General features: G+C 40.1%; 1 protein-coding gene and 5 non-coding genes across 6 annotated transcripts; 3 read left to right on the top strand and 3 right to left on the bottom strand.

The window, feature by feature from the left end:
* The first annotated feature begins 771 nt into the window (after positions 1–771).
* On the top strand, positions 772–3013 carry LOC145497933 (uncharacterized). The gene is made up of 2 exons (XM_081477812.1): positions 772–1021; positions 1293–3013. Exons 1-2 carry the CDS (start codon positions 850–852, stop codon positions 2855–2857), a joined length of 1737 nt encoding a protein of 578 aa, XP_081333938.1. The 5' UTR covers positions 772–849; the 3' UTR covers positions 2858–3013.
* A 1421-nt stretch (positions 3014–4434) lies between these two features.
* On the top strand, positions 4435–4507 carry Trnaa-agc (transfer RNA alanine (anticodon AGC)). The gene has a single exon. It is a non-coding gene; the product is annotated as a tRNA-Ala (tRNA).
* Positions 4508–6963: 2456 nt separating this feature from the next.
* Positions 6964–7035, top strand: Trnap-ugg (transfer RNA proline (anticodon UGG)). Its single transcript has one exon. It is a non-coding gene; the product is annotated as a tRNA-Pro (tRNA).
* Positions 7036–9522: 2487 nt separating this feature from the next.
* Positions 9523–9595, bottom strand: Trnai-gau (transfer RNA isoleucine (anticodon GAU)). Its single transcript has one exon. It is a non-coding gene; the product is annotated as a tRNA-Ile (tRNA).
* Positions 9596–11416: 1821 nt separating this feature from the next.
* On the bottom strand, positions 11417–11489 carry Trnai-gau (transfer RNA isoleucine (anticodon GAU)). Its single transcript has one exon. It is a non-coding gene; the product is annotated as a tRNA-Ile (tRNA).
* Positions 11490–16198: 4709 nt separating this feature from the next.
* On the bottom strand, positions 16199–16271 carry Trnai-gau (transfer RNA isoleucine (anticodon GAU)). Its single transcript has one exon. It is a non-coding gene; the product is annotated as a tRNA-Ile (tRNA).
* Positions 16272–24413: the final 8142 nt, after the last annotated feature.

Below are 24413 nucleotides of genomic sequence, written 5' to 3' on the forward strand. Positions count from 1 at the left end.
AGAGTAAAGCTTCCTAACAGAGCTCTAAAATGTCTCCATTTATTGTTATTTTGTTTGGAAAACTGACAGTTTATGACAGTCAGGAGTTACGTGCAGGTACCAAAGTCACACAAAAGGTTATGAATCTTGGAACGTTGATCACCAAAAAAAAACCATGATCGAGTTGCACTCAGAAAACAAAATGTATTGAATATAATTGTTTAAAAATGTGGGGAAAATATTAACGACTATCTGGTTCGTTGGCGTTATCAGCACCACGCTCTGCCGACTGAGCTAACGGACCAATTGCTGGAACAAGTATAAACATGAAATTTGGTCAGAAAATGCGATTTTTTTTTCTTTGAGCCATCTAAACCTTTATCATTGAGGATCGTTTTGCAGCTGTTTCAAGCTCTAGTTTGTAACCGTTTTGCCTCTGTGAGCTTTTTATTGACGCGCAGTAAAAATAAACAAAGCCGTTGCCATGGAAACGCATCTGTGTGTTTAGTGGTTTTGGGCTCTTTTTATGCTTTTGTGTCGCCCCTGCGTTCCAAAACACATAAGGCTTGGTTGAGAGGAACTCTGTGCCTGTCTACATGAAATAGAACTCAGATTTTGCATTATGGGATAGGATTTGGCCCGCGCAAAATTTTGTCGATCGAATTCAATCTTAGGAAACTCGTTGTTACAGCTAATATCGTTTAAAATGACTGGATACAAGAAAAAAATGTATATAGAAAGAAAAGGAAAAGAAAGCCATTCTCGGGAGTACCGAAACAGGCCAAAAGGCAGAAGAAAACCACCGAAATCGTCGATCCAACTCCGAGCACTTCTCGTGATAATTGCTCTGACACTGACATTGAATTCGAAATGGAAGAGCCCATCAGTGCTTCCAGAAAGAAAATGAAGCTGCAATCGTCGCTCAACGATTCCTCTGAGCCCATTGAGAGTGAAAATGATATGTTTCAGGGACAAGGATACCGGCTAATAGACCTGGAGAGACTTTCCTCGACACTCTCTGAAGCACATGTCTGCGAGGAAGGTAAGACATTTTTATTTTTAACTATTTTTCTTACACTCGTGTAGTTTCATGTAAGCTACTACATATGTTATTTGGAAGTGTTTACGTTTAGTTCGAAGTGCAGTAACTTATGTTGGCGTAGGAGGTAAAGCATGGGTTTTTCTACATAATTAGTTTGAACAATCTCCAGTTCAATATTGCAAGAATTAGGGCTGTGTTTATACACTTGTTTTAATTGCAGTCTACCTTAGATAAGAAAGCCCTAACATTCCTTTCTGTATTTATAATTTAGGTACTTTAACTCTTCAAGAGAATGAATCTGGAAGAAGAGGCCTAAAGAGTGAGCTGTCTGCTCAGTGTAGCTCTTGCCTAGAGGAGTCACCTTTAGAGACATCCTTTTTCATAACCAATAGAGGAAAATCTCTGGATGTCAACAGGCGCATAGTTTACCACTCCGTAGAAACCGGTGGTGGATATGAAGGACTAGCGTCGTTCTGTAGCATAATGAACATGCCGTGCCTTTCCAAGCCAGCATATTACCAGCATGTGGAGACAATTCTGGATGCTCTGGAGTTTGAAGCCCTGGAGGACATGAGAGCAGCTGGACAAAGGCTTCGCGTGCACATTTTGAAGGAGAGTAGAGAAGAAAATACTAATACAGTTGTGGATGCAGCAGTAAGTTTCGATGGCACATGGGCAAAAAGGGGCTTTACCTCTCTCACTGGAGTTGTCTTTGTGCTGTCAGTAGACACTGGAGAAGTTCTTGACTACCGTGTCCTATCCAAATCCTGCCAGAAGTGTTCACTTAAGAAGGGACACTGTAATTCAGATGATGAATTTGAAGAGTGGCAGATGGGGCACATTGCCTCAGGTGATTGTGACATAAACTTTCATGGCAGTTCCCCAGCCATGGAGACAGAGGGAGCTAAAGTCTTATGGAACCGATCACTAGAGAGACACAAAATCAGATATAAATGGATGGTCAGCGACGGTGACAGTAAAGCCTTCAGTGCAGTGGAAGATACATATGGTGACCACTGCAAAGTTGTCAAATTAGACTGTGTTGGTCACGTCCAGAAGCGCATGGGGAAGCATCTTCTCAACTTAAAGGCACGGACAAAAGGAAAGCTGGCTGATGGTAAGCCTATTGGAGGTCGTGGTCGTCTATCGGAGGAAAAAATCAAGCAAATTCAAAGATATTATGGTCTAGCTATTAGACAGAACACTCTGACCACAGCCAATCCTTCTGACAGAGATGTTAATATGGCAGTATATTCTATGAAAAAGAATGTAATTGCCATATTAAACCACTCCGTTAAAGCTCAAGACTTAGCAAAGCAGCATAGATTTTGTCCTCCAGGCGAGAGCTCTTGGTGCAAATGGCAACAAGATCAAGCCTCTGCTACTTATAAAAAGGATGAGTGCCTGCCAGAAATTTTTCTTGAGTTGCTGCGCCCAACATTTATGACACTAAGCGAGACAAAGCTTCTTGAAAGATGTGTTCGTGGTACAACACAGAACCGAAATGAATGCATCAATTCACTGGTTTGGGTTCGATGTCCCAAACACAAGCACCATGGGGTGAAGGTCGTCCGCTGTGCAGCCGCATCTGCTGTTCTGCATTTTCATGGTGGAGCTGCCAGCAGGGAGAAAGTTATGGAGAGGCTTTCAATACCAGCTGGAAAATTTACCAGCAGAGCTTTGCTTGCAAGAGACAGGAAGCGACTGCAGAAGTCAGGCCTTCAGGCCAGCAGAAAACAGAAGAAACGTCGTCAATCAGAACAGCTGAGGCGAACTCGAAGAGAGGAGGCTCTGCGAGAGGCAGAGGGTGTCACCTATGAAGCTGGTGCCTTCTAGGCTCTCCCTGTTGAACTTACAATTGTATTTGGTCATATCATGAACTTTAAGCTCCTTGATTCTGTGTAACTGACAAAAGAAACTCTTCTGGAACTTTATGTGTGAATTTCCGAAAACATGTATTTTATACCTTTGAGAAAGGATATCTCAGGATGTATTAGTTCAATTTGTCTGAAATTTTCAGGGCTCTATATTCTTACTGAGTTGAGTAGGATGAGCAGACAGTTTCTAAATAAGTCAAATTTTAGGCAAGTTATTGAGAAATCTCATCCTTAAAAAATTTTGCTGAACTTTGAACTGGCGCTGTGCCCATAATTTTAGTGGATTTGAAAATTCCTCTGCTTATCCAAGAGAGTGAACCCTGTACTTTGTGTTGACACTAGAACCACTTCATTCCATAAAATATATGAGGAGTTATCTTTTCTCAACTAACACTAGGTTTTTCACAGCATGTGGCTAACATATTGATCTGGTATTAAATAACAAATTTGTGTAGGGCAAAATCATTGGTATTTTCAGAAAGTGTGATTCCTAAGCTTTCTTCTGATATATAGTTTTATATGGTTCTGAAATATAGTTGTGGTATTACACTTGTTTGAAAAAAGTGCCTGTTTTCATGTTTACCCCCGCCTTAAAGCACAGCTGATTACTTGGTAGAACACTATTAATAACGTTACCGCTAAATTTTGACAAAAAAATTGTGCTGGGCAGTTTTAAATGAAAGTTTTCATTTACCTGCTAAAACAAGATTTGAAGCTTTGTTATTGTTGTAAAATCGATCTTAACTTGGTTTACGTGGGAGACTAAACTCAGCATTGCTGAATAAGACGTGGATGAATAAATTATCAAAATTGCTAAAGACAAAAACAAAAACAAAAACAAGGAGAAACAGAGAAGTTAACAAAAAACGAAAACCAACGACAAAATGCAAAACACAGACTATAGCATCAACTCATGTTTGTTTAATAGCAAAAAAGTCATTTCCAAGTGTTTTTAAAATATTTAATAATTTGGGTCCACCCACACTAGAACAGCAATTTTCGTGGTCCATGTGTGGGTCGAACTCACGACTTTGGCGTTATCATCACCACGCTCTGCCGACTGAGCTAACGGACCAAACACATTAACCTCGGTTTATTTTTTTTTTTTTTTTTAAGTATTACTGCCTTTGTACAAGAACGTTGTCAAAAGTTCGGCCAAATGAGGAACAGCAACCGCTTATTAGGTTTGTTCAAACTGATTCGGTTTTATTCAGGATGTATGTATACATTGCTAACGTGCTTTCTCAAATGATGAGGGAATTTTTATTGCAATATAGTTATCCCGAAATCATTTATTAGAAGTTGTTTCCCATTTATTTTCTGATAATGTCTCGTCAATATCAGTAGTTTATGTTCTAAATAACAAGCAACTAGAATCAACAGCAACATGTTTTCTTTAATTATCTGTTTTTCTAAAATGAAATTCTGTGTACTTTGGTTAGATAAAAGCGTAAACCTATTTATTGGGTCATGCCTCTAACATTGTGTTTTCAATACATATAGTAACTTGTATATTGAATTAAATGTTTACGGTTTGGGGAATTAGCTCAAATGGTAGAGCGCCCGCTTAGCATGCGGGAGGTACCGGGATCGATACCCGGATTCTCCAGCAGTCTTTATTTTGCTAGCTAATATGCAGCTTTAAATCTCTTTGAAGACAGATGCTTTTCTGACCATTGTTGTACAAATAACGGTTTGTAAACTTTTTATTTGGATAATTTTCTCTAGCTATCAGAGAAGATGCGAATGCTCCTATTAATGAATTTTCCGCTGTCGCTCTGATACGCTTTTACGCTTTTGTAACGCAACTTTTTTCATAACAGCCGCACAACGCAGATAACACAAAGATTCTCTGAAGAATTACTCTTTTCTTTACGACTTGCTTTATTGTAACCTGGCAGTTAAAGGTTGAATTTCATCTTTTAGAACTGAAATTGACGCCCTCCTTTGACACGGAATGGCAAGGAAAGGTTCATGGCCGCACCCAGACCTTGGTAGCCCACACACTGCAGAGCTAATCCCAGTCTCCGTTGTATTAAACAGCTGAGAGTATTTTTCTTTCCCATGGATGGGATGTTAGTCCGTCGTAGTTATCCGCCCCCACTCCCAGCCCCCCCACCGTGGGGCGAACTACTCTTACAGCAATGAAGGAAGAAGGAAATGTAAATTCATCAAACGAGACAAATCGACCAAAGAAATGTCACTGAACTAACGCGACAAATGTAATCCAGGGCGTCTATTTACATTTGAGTAATGTTTTAAAAGCACGTGATCTTGAAACGAAGTATTTCTAAACCACGCAAACGTTCATGGTACTATGATCAAATTTTACTCCTTAAATTTTTGGGTGAATCACATGGAATTCCACGAAATATTAAAAACGCCGTTTGCCGTTTGCAAATATCTGCATTAGTTCCGGAGATAGTTAAGTTTGAAAAATGTGTAAACTATGCAAATGAAAGACAGCTCAATATTACATCGAATATATAAATTGAGCTATCTTGGTCAATTTGCAGCGGAAACCATTGAACCATTGTTCCCAGGGCAACTAACTGTTTTCCATTCCCCTCCAATCTGATTACATACATACATACTTTATTGTTACCTCCCCAATGGGGCTTTTCAGGAACAATTACTTAAATTACTAAGTTACTAATAACTACACAATCAAAATTAATCAAATTTAAGAAACACTTACAACATTATCTAAACTTTGTAGTCGCGAAAAATACTAAAAATAAATGAAGTTTAGGGAGTATTTACAAAATTGTCTAAAAGCTTATTCTTTAAGATTCAAATGTTTTAGTTATTTTCAGCTCGAAAACATTAAACAAGGTTACAAACACCACCTAACATATTTATATGCTTGCTGGATAATGCAGATGAGGCACTACTGGCAAATATCAAAATAGAACGCAAAAGGTGGCCAGAAAAGCTTTTAATATCGAGGAGGCCTGGGCCCTAGCATGTTCCCATGGTAACAGAACTGCTTAGCTCATATTGTGGAGCACATCTAGTAGAATCTTACCGTCGAGAATCAAAGATTTCTGATACGAATTGGCTGAGATATCTTTTTCATGAAATTTGATTAAAATTTGGTCGAGTTTATGACGTCATCACTTGGCTAATTTGCATATTTTAAAATCTTGTGTTCTCTTCATAATAGAATTATTGTTAAAATTAAGAAGTGTGTGTTTTTTTGTTGTTTTTTTTTTCATTATGTGGGGGTAATGATTGTGTTTCTATGTCAGTTTCACTGTTTGGCTTTTTTCCATTCTGATCTGATAAGGGATAAAATTGGTTTCATTTTTTTCAGACATTTGACCAACTGATCCCAATCGTTCGCTTGTTGATATTCATGGTTTTGTGACGTCTGTCAATCAAGACGAGCTTGCTCCTTTATTTTTGTTTTTTCATCTTGTAGCTTGTACCGAGAAAGCAACAAATTTATTTGCGCTTTTGAAATATGTAATTTCTGACGATCAAGGCACGAATTGGTCAGAGATTACTATTCTGAGAGCATGATGGAGAGGCTCGCGGGTTGTCCTGGGATGTTTAAGGACCTTTTTGCCTTTTGGCGGGAGATTTACGTCATTCTTGATCGGTCAGTCTTCGTTCGTCCAAAATTTTATTAAGCTTTGTTTTAACAGTGTCTTGTAAAATTTTCTAGCTTATTGATTTGTACCCTTTCCTCGGGGTTCTGAGGAATACGTTTCCAAACATGTTTTGACCATATCTTAAAGGTACGCTTTTAGTGGTTTTTCGTATTTGGCGTAGAACAGGTTTTAATTGTTAGAACCAACCGTTTTAATTTGCAAGGAGATTTTCTTATTAGACGGAATACATTTGCATCAGATAGCTGACTGACGCATCCACAATAAACTATTCCCATTGAATGTCTCGTGTTGGTGCTGAGTCAGAATTGCTTTATTGACATGACGCGGAAAACTCCGTTAATCAGCGAAGTTGGACTGGTAACTACAACGCAACACAGAACAGGTATTAAAACACCAGCTGGGAGTAGCAGATTAAAGCGTTTGTCTAAAGAGTTTACTATATATGTCTGGCCTGTTGGTCTAGTGGCATGATTCTCGCTTTGGGTGCGAGAGGTCCCGGGTTCAACTCCCGGACAGGCCCCATATTTACTATTTTGTCCAAATACTTTACGAGTCGCAACACCATCAATTTCTGTGACTTTTTTATCACTGGCTTATTGCGTGTAAATAACTGAACGAAGGAGCGAAAGAAGAAAAGAGAAGAAAGTAAGCGAAAAATGATACTTTATTCTCACGCGAAAGCTTGGGCACGCGCCGAACTGTGAAACTCTGACTTCAATTTGTTTACCATTTACAAAGCCGTCTTTAAACGTGTTTATATCTGCTGCCCTGGAAATGCCTTTTTGAAATAAGCAAGGAAACATTTCCCGCGCAAAGAAAGAAAAAAGAGAAAAACAAATTTGGCTTGCTTTCGTTTTCGTGCAGTCCTTATCAAAACCGAAAAGAGAGTTTTTAAACTACAGTATTAAAGCAGTATAAACGTGCTAATAGAGTTGTCGTTGGTTGTCCCATTAGTGAAGCAAAAAGCTGCGCATGATTAAGCCCGGTTTTCACTAACGACGCAAGCACAAGCGCAAGTATAGACGCAAGCATTAGGGATGACCCAAGTAAAAAACGAAATTCGACGCAAACGTTACCACAAGCACAAGGAAAATCATTTGAACCTTCCGCCATTTTGAAACATGATTGTTTAGGCGCGAGGTAATCTGCATCCAGTTTTTTCATTGGCTAAACATAACCACGTGTGGTTAATATCCTTGGCTTGTGATTGCCCCTGTGTTTATGCCTCCGTCAAGGCCGGTTTCACAGTGAAATAAGAATTATTGTGTTTGCACTTGTACCTGCGCTTGTGCTCGCGTCGCTAGTGACAACCAGGCTTTACTACACGTGTGACTCTCTTGCCACCCTGTTTCCAGAGAAGAAATTAGAGGATTGAAAATTAACTGAAGGCAACGATAGTTTTGCTAAGAATCTGGAATAAATAAATGAATATTACTTATTAAACACGATGGAATTTACGTTATAAGCTTGTGGGTTCATGTCGATGTTGCGATAAGAAACCTATCTAAAAATTATCCAAAAAAATCCTGTGTGGGGAACAAGATGGCGACTGATACATTTACCAATAATTCTTAGCGTCAAAATCACTAAAAACGCTCATGAAAAATGCACAGAAACCTTCCTAAATCTTCAAACCTAGCGTACACAATGAATGTAACGCAGTGACAAATGTTGCAAAGATATGATTTTATGCCTACTTTGGTAATCCAGGTACGCTATGCATTGTGGTAAAATGTAACGCCGCCATTTTTTCCCTCTGGATTATGGCGTGCTGTTACAGGCGCCATGACACTTTGTGTCAAAGAAGCCGGAGTTTAAATGTTACCATCTAATTTTGGTAAAGAATGATCGCTTGGCAGTTCTCTAGACTCCTTTCGGGATTTCATATCACCCGAGACATCAGACCCTCCAAGGTCGTCATCTTCGCTATCCTCGGCTGCTGGAGATAGAGGGTGAACGACAAGGACCTTTGAAAAAAAAAAAAAAAAAAAAAAAAAAAAGACAAGGACCTTTGTTCTGGTGCCAGTAGATAGCAGAGTGACTGTAATACATTGATTTTGTACAGGACGTCATGGCACACTAACCGCGTTTTATGAGCAGATAAAAGGAACTGCTTAGAAAAAAAAACAAAACAAAATGTTAACAGGGGTAGAAAAAATTTTTTTCTTGGAGAATCCGGGTATCGATCCCGGTACTTCCCGCATGCAAAGCGGGGACTCTACCGTTCGAGTTAATCCCCCATAACACAACTCTTGTTAGAAACTTATGAGAAAAATTCATGTGATTGAGAGATTGGATATAGAGACTTACATGACCTATATTGATCTTTATATTATTATGCCATGCCATAGAAAATTCAGCCAATCAGAATGCAGGAAGCCGTTGTATATTCGACGGTATTACCTCCAAACTTCCCACCATACGCCGCGGGCATATGGCATTGATTGTGGTGGCCACTGTATGTTCTATCATCATCATCATCATCAGTCCTCATCGCGCCATCGGACGCATAAGGCCTTCACAATGGCATGGTATAAATCAGTTCTGTAACGCTATCTCGTGGTACACCATGGAATATCCCACTTGTCACTTGTATTTTCTTGGTATACACACTGGCGTTAAGGCTCGTTTATATACCGAGGAAATTCAAGAGGCTCGCAAAATATTATATGGTATACCACTTGAAAGCGTTGCATCACATAATGACATTGTTTCGCTTCTTACAGCAACTTTTACCCTTTAAAATTAACAAAAGCTAGCTATAAACAGAGCTCTTAAATGGAGTGGTTTGTTTGTATTGTTTCCATTCTCAGTTAATCATTGTAATTTGTTTGTAAAACTAACAGTTTATTACAGTCCGGAGTTACATTTAGGTACTTAAGCTATACAAAAGGCTATGAATTTTTAACCGTTGATCACCAAGGGAAAAACATGATCGAGGTGAACACAGAAAAAAAATTGTTCAACATAATTGTTGACAAATCTGGGGAAAACATTGGCAACTGTCTGGTTCGTGTGAGGTTCCAACTCACGACCTTGGCGTTATCAGCACCATGCTCTGCCGACTGAGCTAACGGACCAGTTGCTGGTACCAAATGTGAAACAAAGAGGACATGTGGTCACTGAACAGTGAATAACCACAATGGTGAATAAAGACTAGTGGAGTTTGGGGATACATGTATCAAAGAAAATGTAACGAGAAACATATACAAGGAATTCAATACATGTGACAGTTTGATTTATCTCGCCGCGCTTTTAGATTACGTCGAGAAACGAGGCTTACACAAATAAACAGACTAACTTAAGGTGGCTCAAAACAATTTCCAGCAGTTATATTTTGATGGGTCATTATAACCGCTCTTTATCACTTGATGCTAAAATCATTGTATCAACAAACTGCCCAATCATCGCTGAACTCGTTGTGATCATTTTCGTGACACAATGGGTTACCATAGCAATAGAATAACCTGCTAAAAACACACTTAACTACAGCTTTGGGGGCTTATAATTCATAAACGACACGGATAATTTTTTATATTATCAAATTTTGACAAGTATGTTAAGATGCAACTTTTGGTAAAGGTCGGTACATGAGGCTCAGAGCCACCTTAAATTTTTCTTGAATTATTTAAAAATAGCTTTTAGTTTTTGTTAAGTGTTCATGTTAGAATATAATAATAAAGGTAACATATTAAATGTGTCCATTTCTATTTTCTGTAAAATTTGATGAAAATTTCCAAATAGTTACGATGTAATGAATAGTTGAATTCATCAGTTTTAATTCAAAACGTTATTTTCATTAAAACACCTGTGCAATGGGGAATTACCTCAAATGATAGAGCGCCCGCTTAGCATGCGGGAAGTACCAGGATCGATACCCGGATTCTCCAATGAAACTAACTTTCTTTCTTTTTTTCTCGTGACAACGATATTTGCCAGCAGTGAAGTGTTTTTTTTTTTAATTTGTTCGTTGTTTCAACTCTTTTCTTATTCTTTCTCTTTTTGTCAGAAGGCTTACCGTGGAAACCCAAATAGATTGTTCTAACGATTTCGGCAAAAGCTGCGATTGTATTACTGCTGTTCATTTCACTGGAACGTATCTCCAAAGTCGTTCCCCGTTATACGTGATTATTCTGCGAACTAGCTTAAAATTGTCAGTTTCTTTCATGTCAGTACTGTCTGTATATTTTCTTGTTAGATGGATTAACCGAACACCGCACATGATGATTTAATAGATACTGTAATATAGATCATATAAATCTCTAAATCTGCTAAATCACAGTAATTTCGATCATAAGTTCCTATTGAAGGACCTACGTGGTCTGGGGGATTAGCTCAAATGGTAGAGCGCCAGCTTTGCATGCTGGAAGTACCGGGATCGATACCCGAATTCTCCAAGATTAGGATTTTTGACTCATACTAATACTTTTTTTTTTGCCTTTTCTTTTCTTTTTGTAGTTATTTTTTCATCATTTATCTGCTTATTAAACTCGGATAGTGGACCATGATGAATTTTTGTACAAATCACTGTATTGCAGTGACTCTGCTATCTACTGACACTAGAACAAAGGTCCTTGTCGCTCACTCTCTATCTCCAGCGTGAGATATTCTATGGTATACCACTTGAAAGCTTCATGACATTGTTTGGCTTCTGACAGCAATTTTGACAAACGTTACCTATAAACAGAGCTTTAAAATGGAGTGTTTTGTTTGTATTGTTTCCATTCTCAGTTAATTATTGTTTTTTTGTTTTTTGTTTTGGAAAACTGACAGTTTAATACAGCCAGGAATTACACTTACTTAAGTTCCACAAAAGGCTATGAATCTTGGATCGTTGATCACCAGAGGAAAATCATAATCGAGATGCACACAGAAAAAACTGGGGAAAATATTCGTCTGTCTGATCTATGTGAGGGTCGAACTCACGACCTTGGCGTTATCAGCACCACGCTCTGCCGACTAAGCTAACGGACCATTTGCTAGTACCAATTGTGAAACAGAGAGGACATGCGGTTACTGAATAGTGAATAACCACAATGGTGAATAAAGACTAGTGGAGTTTGAGGATACATCTATAAAAGAAAATGTAAAGAGAAACATATACAAAGAATTCGGCGGATGTGACAGTTTGGTTTTTCCTCGCCGCGCTTTTAGATTACGTCGAGAGACAAGGCTTACCGGAATAAAAAGGCTAATTTAAGGTGGCTTAAAACAGTTTCCAGGAGTTAGATTTATATGGGTCATTATAACGACTCTTAAACATAAAACGTACAATTTCCTCGATTGTGATTGGTTTAAAAAAATCCTATTTTCCACTAATTCACTTGCCAAGTTGTTATCGCACAGTTTGTTATTGGACAGTTTGTTATTGGTCAGTTTGTTATTGGTCAGTTTGTTATCGAACAGTTCCATAAGCCAATCACATTCAAAGTTGTAGTTACGTGCGTGCGTAAGCCCGTACGCTTGCTTTTGTGTTTTTGTTGCCTAATTCCCGGTAGGAGGCGCGGTGGCCTTAGAATGTTTACATCTCGTTTGTAGGTATTTTAATGCAAATTTTCCCTTTCTTTCATGACTTGGCTATTCTTCTTTTCTCGGAAATTGTAATTTTTATGATTAATTGGTATTAAGACTTCGTATCGTCCAATTCTGTCAGTAATCAAACTCGTGATAAACAAATCGGTCTCCCGCTCCGCGGTCGTCCAATTTTGTTATCACTCTTATGATAACCGACCGAATTGGACTCCACTCAGTCCTATTACCATTACTTTATCACTTGATGCTACAATCATTGTATCAACAAAGTGCCCAATCACGTGAACACGCAGTTATCATTTTCGTGACACAAAGGGTTACCATAGCAACAGCATAACCAAAAATGGAGAAGAGTTTTTTCAAATGGTTTCACAACAATGAGTAGTATATTTTATTAAATAACTTGATTTTCATTAAATCCCCTGTGTAATGGGGGATTAGCTCAAATGGTAGAGCGCCCGCTTTGCATGCGGGAAGCACCGGGATCGATACCCGGATTCTCCAAGATAATGACTTTTGACCCATAGTAATATTTTTTTTGTCTTTTCTTTTTCTTTTCTTTTTATAGTTATTTTCTCGTTTTTTATCTGTTCATAAAACTCGGATAGTGGACGATGATGACTTTCTGTACAAAATCACTGTATTCCAGTCACTCTGCTATCCAGCTCGCACTAGAACAAAGGTCCTCGTCGTTCACTCTCTATCTCCAGCAGCCGAGGATGGCGAAGATGACGACCTTGGAGTGTCTGATGACTCGGGTGATATGAAATCCCGAAAGGAGTCTAGCGAAGATGCCAAGCATTTATTTTTTGTCAAAATTAGATCACGGATAAAATCTAAATTCTGGTCCTGCAGTAGATTACAATCTAATATGGCTTTTATTTTAACATGCCAGGCGCTTATTCCTTATCAAAATTAGATGGTGACATTTAAACTCCGGTCCTGTAGTAGACTAATTAAAAAAACTATTTGTCTTTTATTTTAACACATGAGTAATAGCCGTTGGTTCGGTAGCTCAGTCGGCAGAGCGTGGTGCTGATAACGCCAAGGTCGTGAGTTAAACCTTCACATGGACCACCAAAGTTTCTTTTTTTATGGTATCGTGATTCAAAAACATTTTAAAGCTTATACTCGTCTCTTTTTTTTTCCAGCAAACTCTCTTAAGGACAACCCTGACAGCATTACCTGAATCATGAACACAGGCTACCCTGCCTGAACTAGCTTACAATTCCCATGTTCTTTTGAGCCAGTTTTCTCTATTTGAACATGAAATTCAGCTACTTTAAATCTATGCAGTTATAGAAACTGAAGTCACAACTTTCCGCGTGCGAAGCGGGCGCTCTACTATTTCAGCTAATTCCCCATTCCTCAGGTGTTTCATTGACAATTAAAGTTATGTAATGAAATAAAGTAATAATGCGAAACTATATCCATGTTTTCGACAAATTTTGCTGAAAATAAAGAGGAGATATCTATGCGCTACCCTTGGAACGTTGATCACCAAAGAAAAAACCATGATCGAGTCGCACTCAGGAAACAAAATGTATTCAACATAATTGTTTAAAAATGTGGGGAAAATATTAACGACTATCTGGTTCGTTGGCGTTATCAGCACCACGCTTTGCCGACGGAGCTAACGGACCAATTGCTGGAACAAGTGCATATTAAAACACAGCTGATTGCTTGGTAGAACACTATTAATAACGTTACTGCTAAATTTTGACAAAAAATTGTCCTTAGCAGTTTTAAATGAAAGTTTTTATTTACCTGGTTAAACAAGATTTGAAGCTTTATTATTGTTGTAAAATCGATCTTAACTTGGTTTACGTGGGAGACTAAACTTAGCATTGCTGAATAAGACGTGGAAGAATAAATTATCAAAATTGCTAAAAAAACAAAACAAAAAAAAAAACAAGCAGAAACAGAGAAATTAACAAAAAAACGAAAACCAACGACAAAATGCAAAATACAGACTATAGCATCACCTCATGTTTGTTTCACAGCAAAAAAGTAATTTTCAAGTGTTTTTAAAATATTTCATAATTTGGGTCCACCCACACTAAAATAGTAATTTTCGTGGTCCATGTGTGGGTCGAACTCACGACCTTGACGTTATCAGCACCACGCTCTGCCGACTGAGCTAACGGACCAAACACATTAACCTCGGTTTATTTTTTTTTTTTTTTTTAAGTATTACTGCCTTTGTACAAGAACGTTGTCAAAAGTTCGGCCAAATGAGGAACAGCAACCGCTTATTAGGTTTGTTCAAACTGATTCGGTTTATTCTTCAGGATGTATGTATACATTGCTAACGTGCTTTCTCAAATGATGAGGGGATTTTTGTTGCAATATAGTCATCCCGAAATCATTTAATAGAAGTTGTTTCCCATTTAGTTTCTAATAATGTGTCGTCAATATCAGTAGTTTGTGTTCTAAATAACAAGTAACTAGAATCAAAAGCAACATGTTTTCTTAAATTATCTGGTTTTTTTTTTTTCTAAAATGAAATTCTAAGTACTTTGGTTAGATAAAAGCGTAAAACTAGTTATTGGGTCATGCCTCTAACATTGTGTTTTCAATAGACATAGTAACTTGTATACTGATTCAAATGTTTACGGTTTGGGGAATTAGCTCAATTGGTAGAGCGCCCGCTTAGCATGCGGAAGATACCGGGATTCTCCAGCAGTCATTATTTTACTAGCTAATATGCAGCTTTAATTCTTTTTGAAGACAGATATTTTTCTGACCATTGTTGTACAAAGAACGGTTTGTAAACTTTTTATTTGGATAATTTTCTCTAGCTATCAGAGAAGATGCGAATACTCCTATTAATGAATTTTCCGCTGTCGCTCTGAAACAACGTGGACTTCAATCGACCAGCGGTAAACGAGCAATATCCAGAGCACCTTTCCGTATATTTGTCGCGCGGTACGCTTTTGTAGCGCAACCTTCCTCACAACAGCTGTATAACGCAGCAATGAAAGAAGAAAGAAATGTTTACTAGACAGGCGCTCTAACCACCTGAGCTACGGCGCCCTACATTAGATAAACTCGTGTACTATTGTTTAACATTCTTTAATCAGAGAGACTTCATGGATTCGAGAACTTAAGAGACATTTGCTACCCAGGAAATAGAATTGTGTTCTCTTCATAAGAGCATTATTGTTAAAATTAAGAAGTGTATGTTTGTGTTTGTGTTTTTTTTGTTTTTCATTATGGGGGTAATGGTTTTATTTCTTTTTGATTTCTTTTTCACTGCTTGCCCATTTTGTGACAACACTATTTTCCTTTTTTTACAGAAATGTGACCAACCTATCGCAACTTTTCCTGTTGATGAAAAAATCTTGATTAAGCAATTCACTTGTTGATATTTATGATCATATGACGTCTGTCTGACGTGCTTGTTGTTTCTTTTTTTAATCTTGTAGCATGTACCGAGAAAGCAAAAGGTTTATTTGCGGACTTGGAATATATAATTTCTTACCAGGAACATACGAAATAGTCAGAAATTATTATTGTTCTGACGGCAAGGTAGAGAGCTCGCGGGGTGCCATAGGACGTTCAGGTACTATTTAGGCTTTTTGCGAGCGAGATTTACGTCATTCTGAGTCAGTCAGTCTTTGTGATCGTCCACTCTTTATTAAGCTTTGTTTTAACAGTGTCTTGTTGAACGCCCTAGCTCATTGATTTTTTTCCCTTTCCTCGGGGTCTGCAAAAGATGGGGGATACGTTTCCACATATTTTTTGGCCACCAATACTTGTAATATGCAAGGATATAGATTATCTTATTAGAAGGAATAAATCTACATCCGATGACTGACTTACCCATCCTCAAAAAACTGTTCACACTGAATGTCTCATGTTAGTGCTGAGTCAGAATTGCTTTATTGACATGACGCAGAAAACTCCGTTAATCAGCTCAGTTGGACTGGTAACTACAAGACAACACAGAACGGATGTTATAACACCAGCTGAGTCAAGGCTGTAGCAGATTAAAACAGTTGTCTAAACAGATGTTATACGTCTGGCCCGTTGGTCTAGTGGCATAATTTTCGCAAAAATAATTTCAGAATTTAGTTTTTTGAAATCAAAGAGCAGGGAAATCAGTTACAAATCTTAAGATAGTGTGTTCCAGTTAAGAAAAAAAATGTTGATCCGTGTGAGAGTCGAACTCACGACCTTGGCGTTATCAGCACCACGCTCTGCCGACTGAGCTAACGGACCACACACATTAACCTCGCTCCGGTCTTTATTAAGTATAACTACCTTCGTACATTTTTTTAAATTAACTATATCTATGTTACCATTACAACACTTCGATATAATACTTACAATATAATGAAGTTCAAAATAAAGCCTTCGTCCATGTAAGTTACAATACATGTAAGTTACCATAAGTTGGGTCTGGTGAGTTACAGCACCCGCTTAGTGGTGTCAGTCACTCCTCTGTTCAAACTGAGTGATTTTATTTTTTTAAAAAAATAAAATCACCAATACCCTAATACTTCTTAAAAAAAGTATTAGAGTATTGGGATATTAGGGTATTGGGGTGTAAGGCTATTAGGGTCTACAGGTATTACGGTATTAGGGTATTTGGATATTAGGTTATTGGGAGATTAGGGAATTAGGGTATTAAGGTATTAAAGTATTAGCGTATTAGGACGTTAGGGTGTAAGGGGATTAGGGTGCTAGGGTGTTGGGTGTTAAGGTATTAGCGTCTTAGGGTCTTAAAGTATTAGAATATTAGCCTGTTAAGTTGTAAGGCTGATAGGGTATTAGGGTAAACGGGTATTGGGGTATAAAGGTATCAGGGTATTACGGTATTGAAGTATTAGGGTTTTAGGGTATAATAGTATTAGGATATTAGGGTATTAGTGTATAAGGGTATTAGGGTGTTACGGTGTTAGGGTATTAGGCTGTTTAAGTGTTAGGACGTTAGGGTGTTAGGGTATAAGGGTATTAGGATAAGAAACGTACTATTATAAGGTAATGGGGTATTGATGTATTGGGATATAAGGGTATAAGAGTGATTTTCCAATACCCTAACAACCCAATACCCCAGTAACCCAATACCTTAATACTTAGACACCCTAATATCCCAATACACCAATATCCCAATAACCCACTCACCCAAAACCCTAATAAGCCAATACCCTAATACACTTATATCGTAGTACCCTAATCCCTAATACCCTAATACCCTAATAACATAAGAGTGATCATGTTTCGAAAGGGCCTTGAAATGTTCCGTTTTCCGGTCGTGGAGTCTTCGCTTCGTTTTCCCGATGTATAAATCATGGCAGTCCCAACAACTAGCGTTATAAATGACTTTGAATAAACGTGATCGGTTGAATCTTGTGTAAATCGTATCTATTCTTTTGTTAATGTCAAAGTTACATCAAATCCTTCTTCCCGTACAAGGACCGTCTCAATCCAACACCCTAATACACTTATATTCTAATACCGTAATCCCTAATACCCTAATACCATAATACCTTAATATCATTATACCTTAATACCCTTATACCCTAATACCCTAATAACATGATACCTTAATACCAATTACTACCATAATACCTTAATACCATAATACACTTATACCCTAATACCCCAATACTCTAACATCATGCCTTATTACCCTTATACCCTTATACCCTTACACCCTAACATCCTAATACCCTAATACCTTAATACTATAATACCCTTATACCCTTATACCTTAATACCCTCATACAATACCAAAATACCTAATGCAATAATAAAGTGTACTATCGTTTGTCTCATGATGTAGTCACTTGAGATGTAGATCGCAACGTTTCGACTGCCTACTGCTAGTCTTCTTCAGGCGATAAGGTCGACTGATTGCTCGGTATCATTTATATCGCAAAGGTCGGCTGTGATTGGTGCATTTCGATCCTCCTATTGTTCCATTGTTCCGGCGAGTAGCTGTTCCCTCAGTGGTCCGCTGTTGTACCGTTCCCCTGTTGTTGTGTTTCTTGATCGTGGGTATCCATGCTTCAGGAATTTCAATTCCACTATCCCTGTTGATGTTGTTAGGGTGAAGTCTTATGTGACAGCAGTAGCAGTAAGCAGTCGAAACGTCGCGATCTGCATCTCAAGTGACTACATCGTTCCCACCAGAGGCGCACGCAGAGTCGCTGAACTAGCATCCATGAGATTCCTGAGGGAAAGAATCAGACTGACGCAGAGAGCCAGGGGAGATACGAAGAAAGAAGCCGAATCAACAGCACAGAGCATAACATCTGCTCTTTCTGCGGATGACGCTGCAGAGGTAGTCGACAAGGTTAAATCCACTACCCAGCGAGTCTTTAATACAACCAAAGACCGTCAACAGCGCAAGTTTGAGACACACTGCTTAGGCCAATTGTGTCGTGTGTCAACACCTTTGCATACGACCTGTCTGCTTTCTTGGCTAAAGTATTATCTCCTCTTGCAGGTAACTCGAACTTCACAGTGAAGAACTCAACTGACTTCGCCTCCACCATCGCCAGTGAAAAGATCCAGGACCACGAGACCATGGTGTCTTTCGACGTAGAGTCACTGTTTACCAACGTACCGATCGAGGGCGCCGTACAAGCCGCGCTACAAAAAATGGAGAACGACGCAGGCCTGGCTGACCGCACGACACTTACACCAGTTCAAATCGCGGACCTCTTGGATTTCGTATTAAGATCTACGTACTTCCAGTACAACGGATCGATTTACGAACAACGAGACGGCGCAGCCATGGGGAGCCCTGTATCCGCGGTTATTGCTAATCTCTACATGGAGATATTTGAAGAACAAGCAATAGAGTCCGCACCTTGCAAACCTAAGATCTGGAAACGCTACGTAGATGATACTTTCACCATACTGGATCGGGATAGAGTTGACGTCTTCCTGAAACACCTGAACAGTCAACAACCATCAATCCGTTTCACCATGGAGATCGAGAACAACAACAAGATCGCCTTTCTCGACACGTCAGTTTACAGAGAGCCTGATGGCCGCCTTACCACCAGTGTCTACAGGAAACCAACACACACTGATCAGTACCTAGCGTATGATTCATACCACCCTCAGTCAGTAAAGCGCGGTATTGTGAAGTGTCTGTACGACCGGGCTAAACGTCTCGTGACCAAACCATCAGTAATCGCTGGAGAGAAGAAACATCTGTCATCTGTACTTGTTTCTAACGGATATCCCTCCTCTTTTGTACAGAAGATCACAAAGGCACGAACAACCCCAAGAAGAGAGCCTGTTGCGGAATTTAAATCCACCGCCGTTTTACCTTATGTCCAAGGAGTTTCGGAGTCTCTCCGCCGCTGCCTAGAACAAAAAAGCATTCGCACCGTCTTTAAGTCCGACACGACACTTCGGTCACACTTAATGCGACCAAAGGACACCGTCAATTCGGCTAAACAAGATGGTGTTGTCTACAGGATTCCCTGTGAGTGCGGCAAAGTCTACATCGGGGAAACAGGGAGATCTATGCAGGAGAGGATCAGAGAACACGACAGGGATATACGACTCGCCCGTACCCAGACCTCCGCCGTTTCTGAACACACCCACGAGACCGGCCACTATCCTATCTGGAATGAGGTCAAGTTTATTGATCGAGATCCTCACTGGTACACACGTAGGGTCAAGGAGGCTATTCACATAAGACTTCACCCTAACAACATCAACAGGGATAGTGGAATTGAAATTCCTGAAGCATGGATACCCACGATCAAGAAACACAACAACAGGAGAACGGTACAACAGCGGACCACTGAGGGAACAGCTACTCGCCGGAACAATGGAACAATAGGAGGATCGAAATGCACCAATCACAGCCGACCTTTGTGAGTCCTGGGAGTCTCTTGCCTCCGACAGACCCTCCTGCGCCAACTCATCACTCATCACCTTATACCCTAATAGCCCAATACCCGAAAACCATAATACCCTATTACCTTAATGGCTTAATGCCTTAATGCCCTACCACCGCAATACCTTTTACCTCAACACCCTAACGCCCCAATACCCCAATACCTTAATACCTAATACCCTAATAGCTAATACCCTAATACCCTAAGAACCTAACACTCCAAAAATAAAGGTGTCGAGTTGTTTAGCTTGGTGGCCATTGTACTGCAAAATAAGTGTGCCGCCTTGTTTAGCTTGGCGGCCATTGTGCCGCAAAAAAAATGTGCTGAATTGTTTAGCTTGGTGGCAATTGTGCCGCAAAATAAATGTGCCGAGTTGTTTAGCTTGGTGGCCATTGTGCTGCAAAATAAATGTACCGAGTTGTTTAGCTTGGCAGCCATTGTGCTGCAAAATAAATGTACCGAGTTGTTTAGCTTAGTGGCTATTGTGCTGCAAAATAAATGTGCCGAGTTGTTTAGCTTGGTGGCCATTGTGCTGCAAAACAAATGTGCCGAGTTGTTTAGCTTAATGGCCATTGTGCCGCGAAATAAATGTGCCGAGTTCTTTAGCTTGGTGGCCATTGTGCTGCAAAATAAATGTGCCGCCTTGTTTACCTTGGCGGCCATTGTGCCGCAAAAAAATGTGCTGAATTGTTCAGCTTGGTGGCAATTGTGCCGCAAAATAAATGTGCCGAGTTGTTTAGCTTGGTGGCCATTGTGCTGCAAAATAAATGTGCCGAGTTGCTTAGCTTGGATGCCATTGTGCTGCAAAACAAATGTGCCGAGTTGTTTAGCTTGGTGGCCATTGTGCCGCGAAATAAATGTGCCGAGTTGTTTAGCTTGGTGGCCATTGTGCTGCAAAATAAAGGTGCCGAGTTGTTTAGCTTGGTGGCAATTGTGCCGCAAAATAAATGTGCCGAGTTGTTTAGCTTGGTTGCCATTGTGCCGCAAACTCAATGTGCCGAATTGTTTAGCTTGGTAGCAATTGTGCCGCAAACTCAATGTGCCGAATTGTTTAGCTTGGTGGCCATTATGCCGCAAAATAAATCTGCCGAGTCGTTTAGCTTGGCGGCCATTGTGCAGCAAAATAAATGTGCCGAGTTGTTTAGCTTGGCGGCCATTGTGCCGCAAAATAAATGTGCCGAGTTGTTTAGCTTGTCGGCCATTGTGCCGCAAAATAAATATGCCGAGTTGTTTAGCTTGGCGGCCATTGTGCAGCAAAATAAATGCGCCGAGTTGTTTAGCTTGGCAGCCATTGTGCTGCAAAATAAATGCGCCGAGTTGTTTAGCTTAGTGGCCATTGTGCCGCAAAATAAATGTGTCGAGTTGTTTAGCTTGGTGGCCATTGTGCTGCAAAATAAATGTCCCGAGTTGTTTAGCTTGGTGGCCATTGTGCTGCAAAATAAATGTGCCGAGTTCTTTAGCTTGGTGGCCATTGTGCTACAAAATAAATGTGCCGAGTTGTCTAGCTTGGTGGCCATTGTGCCGCGAAATAAATGTGCCGAGTTGTTTAGTTTGGAAGAAATTGTGCAGCAAAATAAATGTGCCGAGTTGTTTAGCTTGGTTGCCATTGTGTCGCAAACTCAATGTGCCGAATTGTTTAGCTTGGTGGTAATTGTGCCGCAAGCTCAATGTGCCGAGTTGTTTAGCTTGGTGGCCATTGTGCTGCAAAATAAATGCGCCGAGTTGTTTAGCTTGGCGGCCATTGTGCCGCAAAATAAATGTGTCGAGTTGTTTAGCTTGGTGGCCATTGTGCTGTAAAATAAATGTCCCGAGTTGTTTAGCTTGGCAGCCATTGTGCTGCAAAATAAATGTACTGAGTTCTTTAGCTTGGTGGCCATTGTGCTGCAAAATAAATGTCCCGAGTTGTCTAGCTTGGTGGCCATTGTGCCGCGAAATAAATGTGCCGAGTTGTTTAGTTTGGAAGAAATTGTGCTGCAAAATAAAGGTGCCGAGTTGTTTAGCTTGGTTGCCATTGTGTCGCAAACTCAATGTGCCGAATTGTTTAGCTTGGTGGTAATTGTGCTGCAAGCTCAATGTGCCGAATTGTTTAGCTTGGTGGCCATTATGCCGCAAAATAAATGTGCCGAGTCGTTTAGCTTGGCGGCCATTGTGCAGCAAAATAAATGTCCCGAGTTGTTTAGCTTAGCAGCCATTCTGCTGCAAAATAAATGTACTGAGTTGTTTAGCTTGGTGGCCATTGTGCTGCAAAATAAATGCGCCGAGTTGTTTAGCTTGGTGGCCATTGTGCCGCAAAATAAATGTGTCGAGTTGTTTAGCTTGGTGGCCATTGTGCTGCAAAATAAATGTCCCGAGTTGTTTAGCTTGGCAGCCATTGTGCTGCAAAATAAATGTACCGAGTTGTTTAGCTTGGTGGCCATTGTGCTGCAAAATAAATGTGCCGAGTTCTTTAGCTTGGTGGTCATTGTGCACCAAAATAAATGTGCCGAGTTGTCTAGCTTGGTGGCCATTGTGCCGCGAAATAAATGTGCCGAGTTGTTTAGTTTGGAAGAAATTGTGCTGCAAAATAAATGTGCCGAGTTGTTTAGCTTGGTTGCCATTGTGTCGCAAACTCAATGTGCCGAATTGTTTAGCTTGGTGGTAATTGTGCCGCAAGCTCAATGTGCCGAATTGTTTAGCTTGGTGGCCATTATGCCGCAAAATAAATGTGCCGAGTCGTTTAGCTTGGCGGCCATTGTGCAGCAAAATAAATGTCCCGAGTTGTTTAGCTTAGCAGCCATTGTGCTGCAAAATAAATGTACTGAGTTGTTTAGCTTGGTGGCCATTGTGCTGCAAAATAAATGTGCCGAGTTGTTTAGCTTGGTGGCCATTGTGCCGCGAAATAAATGTGCCGAGTCGTTTAGTTTGGAAGAAATTGTGCTGCAAAATAAATGTGCCGAGTTGTTTAGCTTGGTTGCCATTGTGTCGCAAACTCAATGTGCCGAGTTGTTTAGCTTGGTGGTAATTGTGCCGCAAACTCAATGTGCCGAATTGTTTAGCTTGGTGGCCATTATGCCGCAAAATAAATGTGCCGAGTCGTTTAGCTTGGCGGCCATTGTGCAGCAAAATAAATGTCCCGAGTTGTTTAGCTTGGTGGCCATTGTGCTGCAAAATGAATGTGCCGAGTTGTTTAGCTTGGCGGCCATTATGCCGCAAAGTAAATGTGCCGAGTTGTTTAGCTTGGTGGCCATTGTGCCGCAAAATAAATGTGCCGAGTTGTTTAGCTTGGCGGCCATTGTGCTGCAAAATAAATGTGCCGAGTTGTTTAGCTTGTCGGCCATTGTGCCGCAAAATAAATGTGCCGAGTTGCTTAGCTTGGCGGCCATTGTGCAGCAAAATACATGTGCCGAGTTGTTTAGCTTGGCAGCCATTGTGCTGCAAAATAAATGTGCCGAGTTGTTTAGCTTGGCGGCCATTATGCCGCAAAGTAAATGTGCCGGGTTGTTTACCTTCGTGGCCATTGTCCCGCAAAATAAATGTGCCGAGTTGTTTAGCTTGGTGGCCATTGTACCGCAAAGTAAATGTGCCGCGTTGTTTAGCTTGGTGGCCATTGTGCCGCAAAATAAATGTGCCGAGTTGTTTAGCTTGGCGGCCATTGTGCTGCAAAATAAATGTGCCGAGTCGTTTAGCTTGTCGGCCATTGTGCCGCAAAATAAATGTGCCGAGTTGTTTAGCTTGGCGGCCATTGTGCTGCAAAATAAATGTGCCGAGTCGTTTAGCTTGTCGGCCATTGTGCCGCAAAATAAATGTGCCGAGTTGTTTAGCTTGGCGGCCATTGTGCAGCAAAATAAATGTGCCGAGTTGTTTAGCTTGGCAGCCATTGTTCTGCAAAATTAATGTGCCGAGTTGTTTACCTTGGTGGCCATTGTGCTGCAAAATAAATGTACCGAGTTGCTTAGCTTGGCAGCCATTGTGCTGCAAAATAAATGTGCCGAGTTGTTTAGCTTGGCGGCCATTGTGCTGCAAAATAAATGTCCCGAGTTGTTTAGCTTGGCAGCCATTGTGCTGCAAAATAAATGTACCGAGTTGTTTAGCTTGGCAGCCATTGTGCTGCAAAATAAATGTGCCGAATTGTTTAGCTTGGTTGCCATTGTGCTGCAAAATAAATGTGCCGAGTTCTTTAGCTTGGTGGCCATTGTGCTGCAAAATAAATGTGCCGAGTTGTTTAGCTTGGTGGCCATTGTGCCGCAAAATAAATGTGCCGAGTTGTTTAGCTTGGATGCCATTGTGCAACAAAATAAATGTGCTGAGTTGTTTAGGTTGACGATTATTGTGGCGCAAAGTAAATGTGCCGATTTGTTTAGCTTGGTGGCCATTGTGCTGCAAAATAAATGTGCCGAGTTGTTTAGCTTGGTGGCCATTGAGCTGCAAAATCAATGTACTAAGTTGTTTAGCTTGGCGGCCATTGTGGCGCAAAATAATTTTGACGAGTTGTATAGCTTGGTGGCCATTGTGCTGC

This window comes from Orbicella franksi, chromosome 9 (assembly GCF_964199315.1).
Source record: "Orbicella franksi chromosome 9, jaOrbFran1.1, whole genome shotgun sequence".
NCBI lineage: Eukaryota > Metazoa > Cnidaria > Anthozoa > Scleractinia > Merulinidae > Orbicella > Orbicella franksi.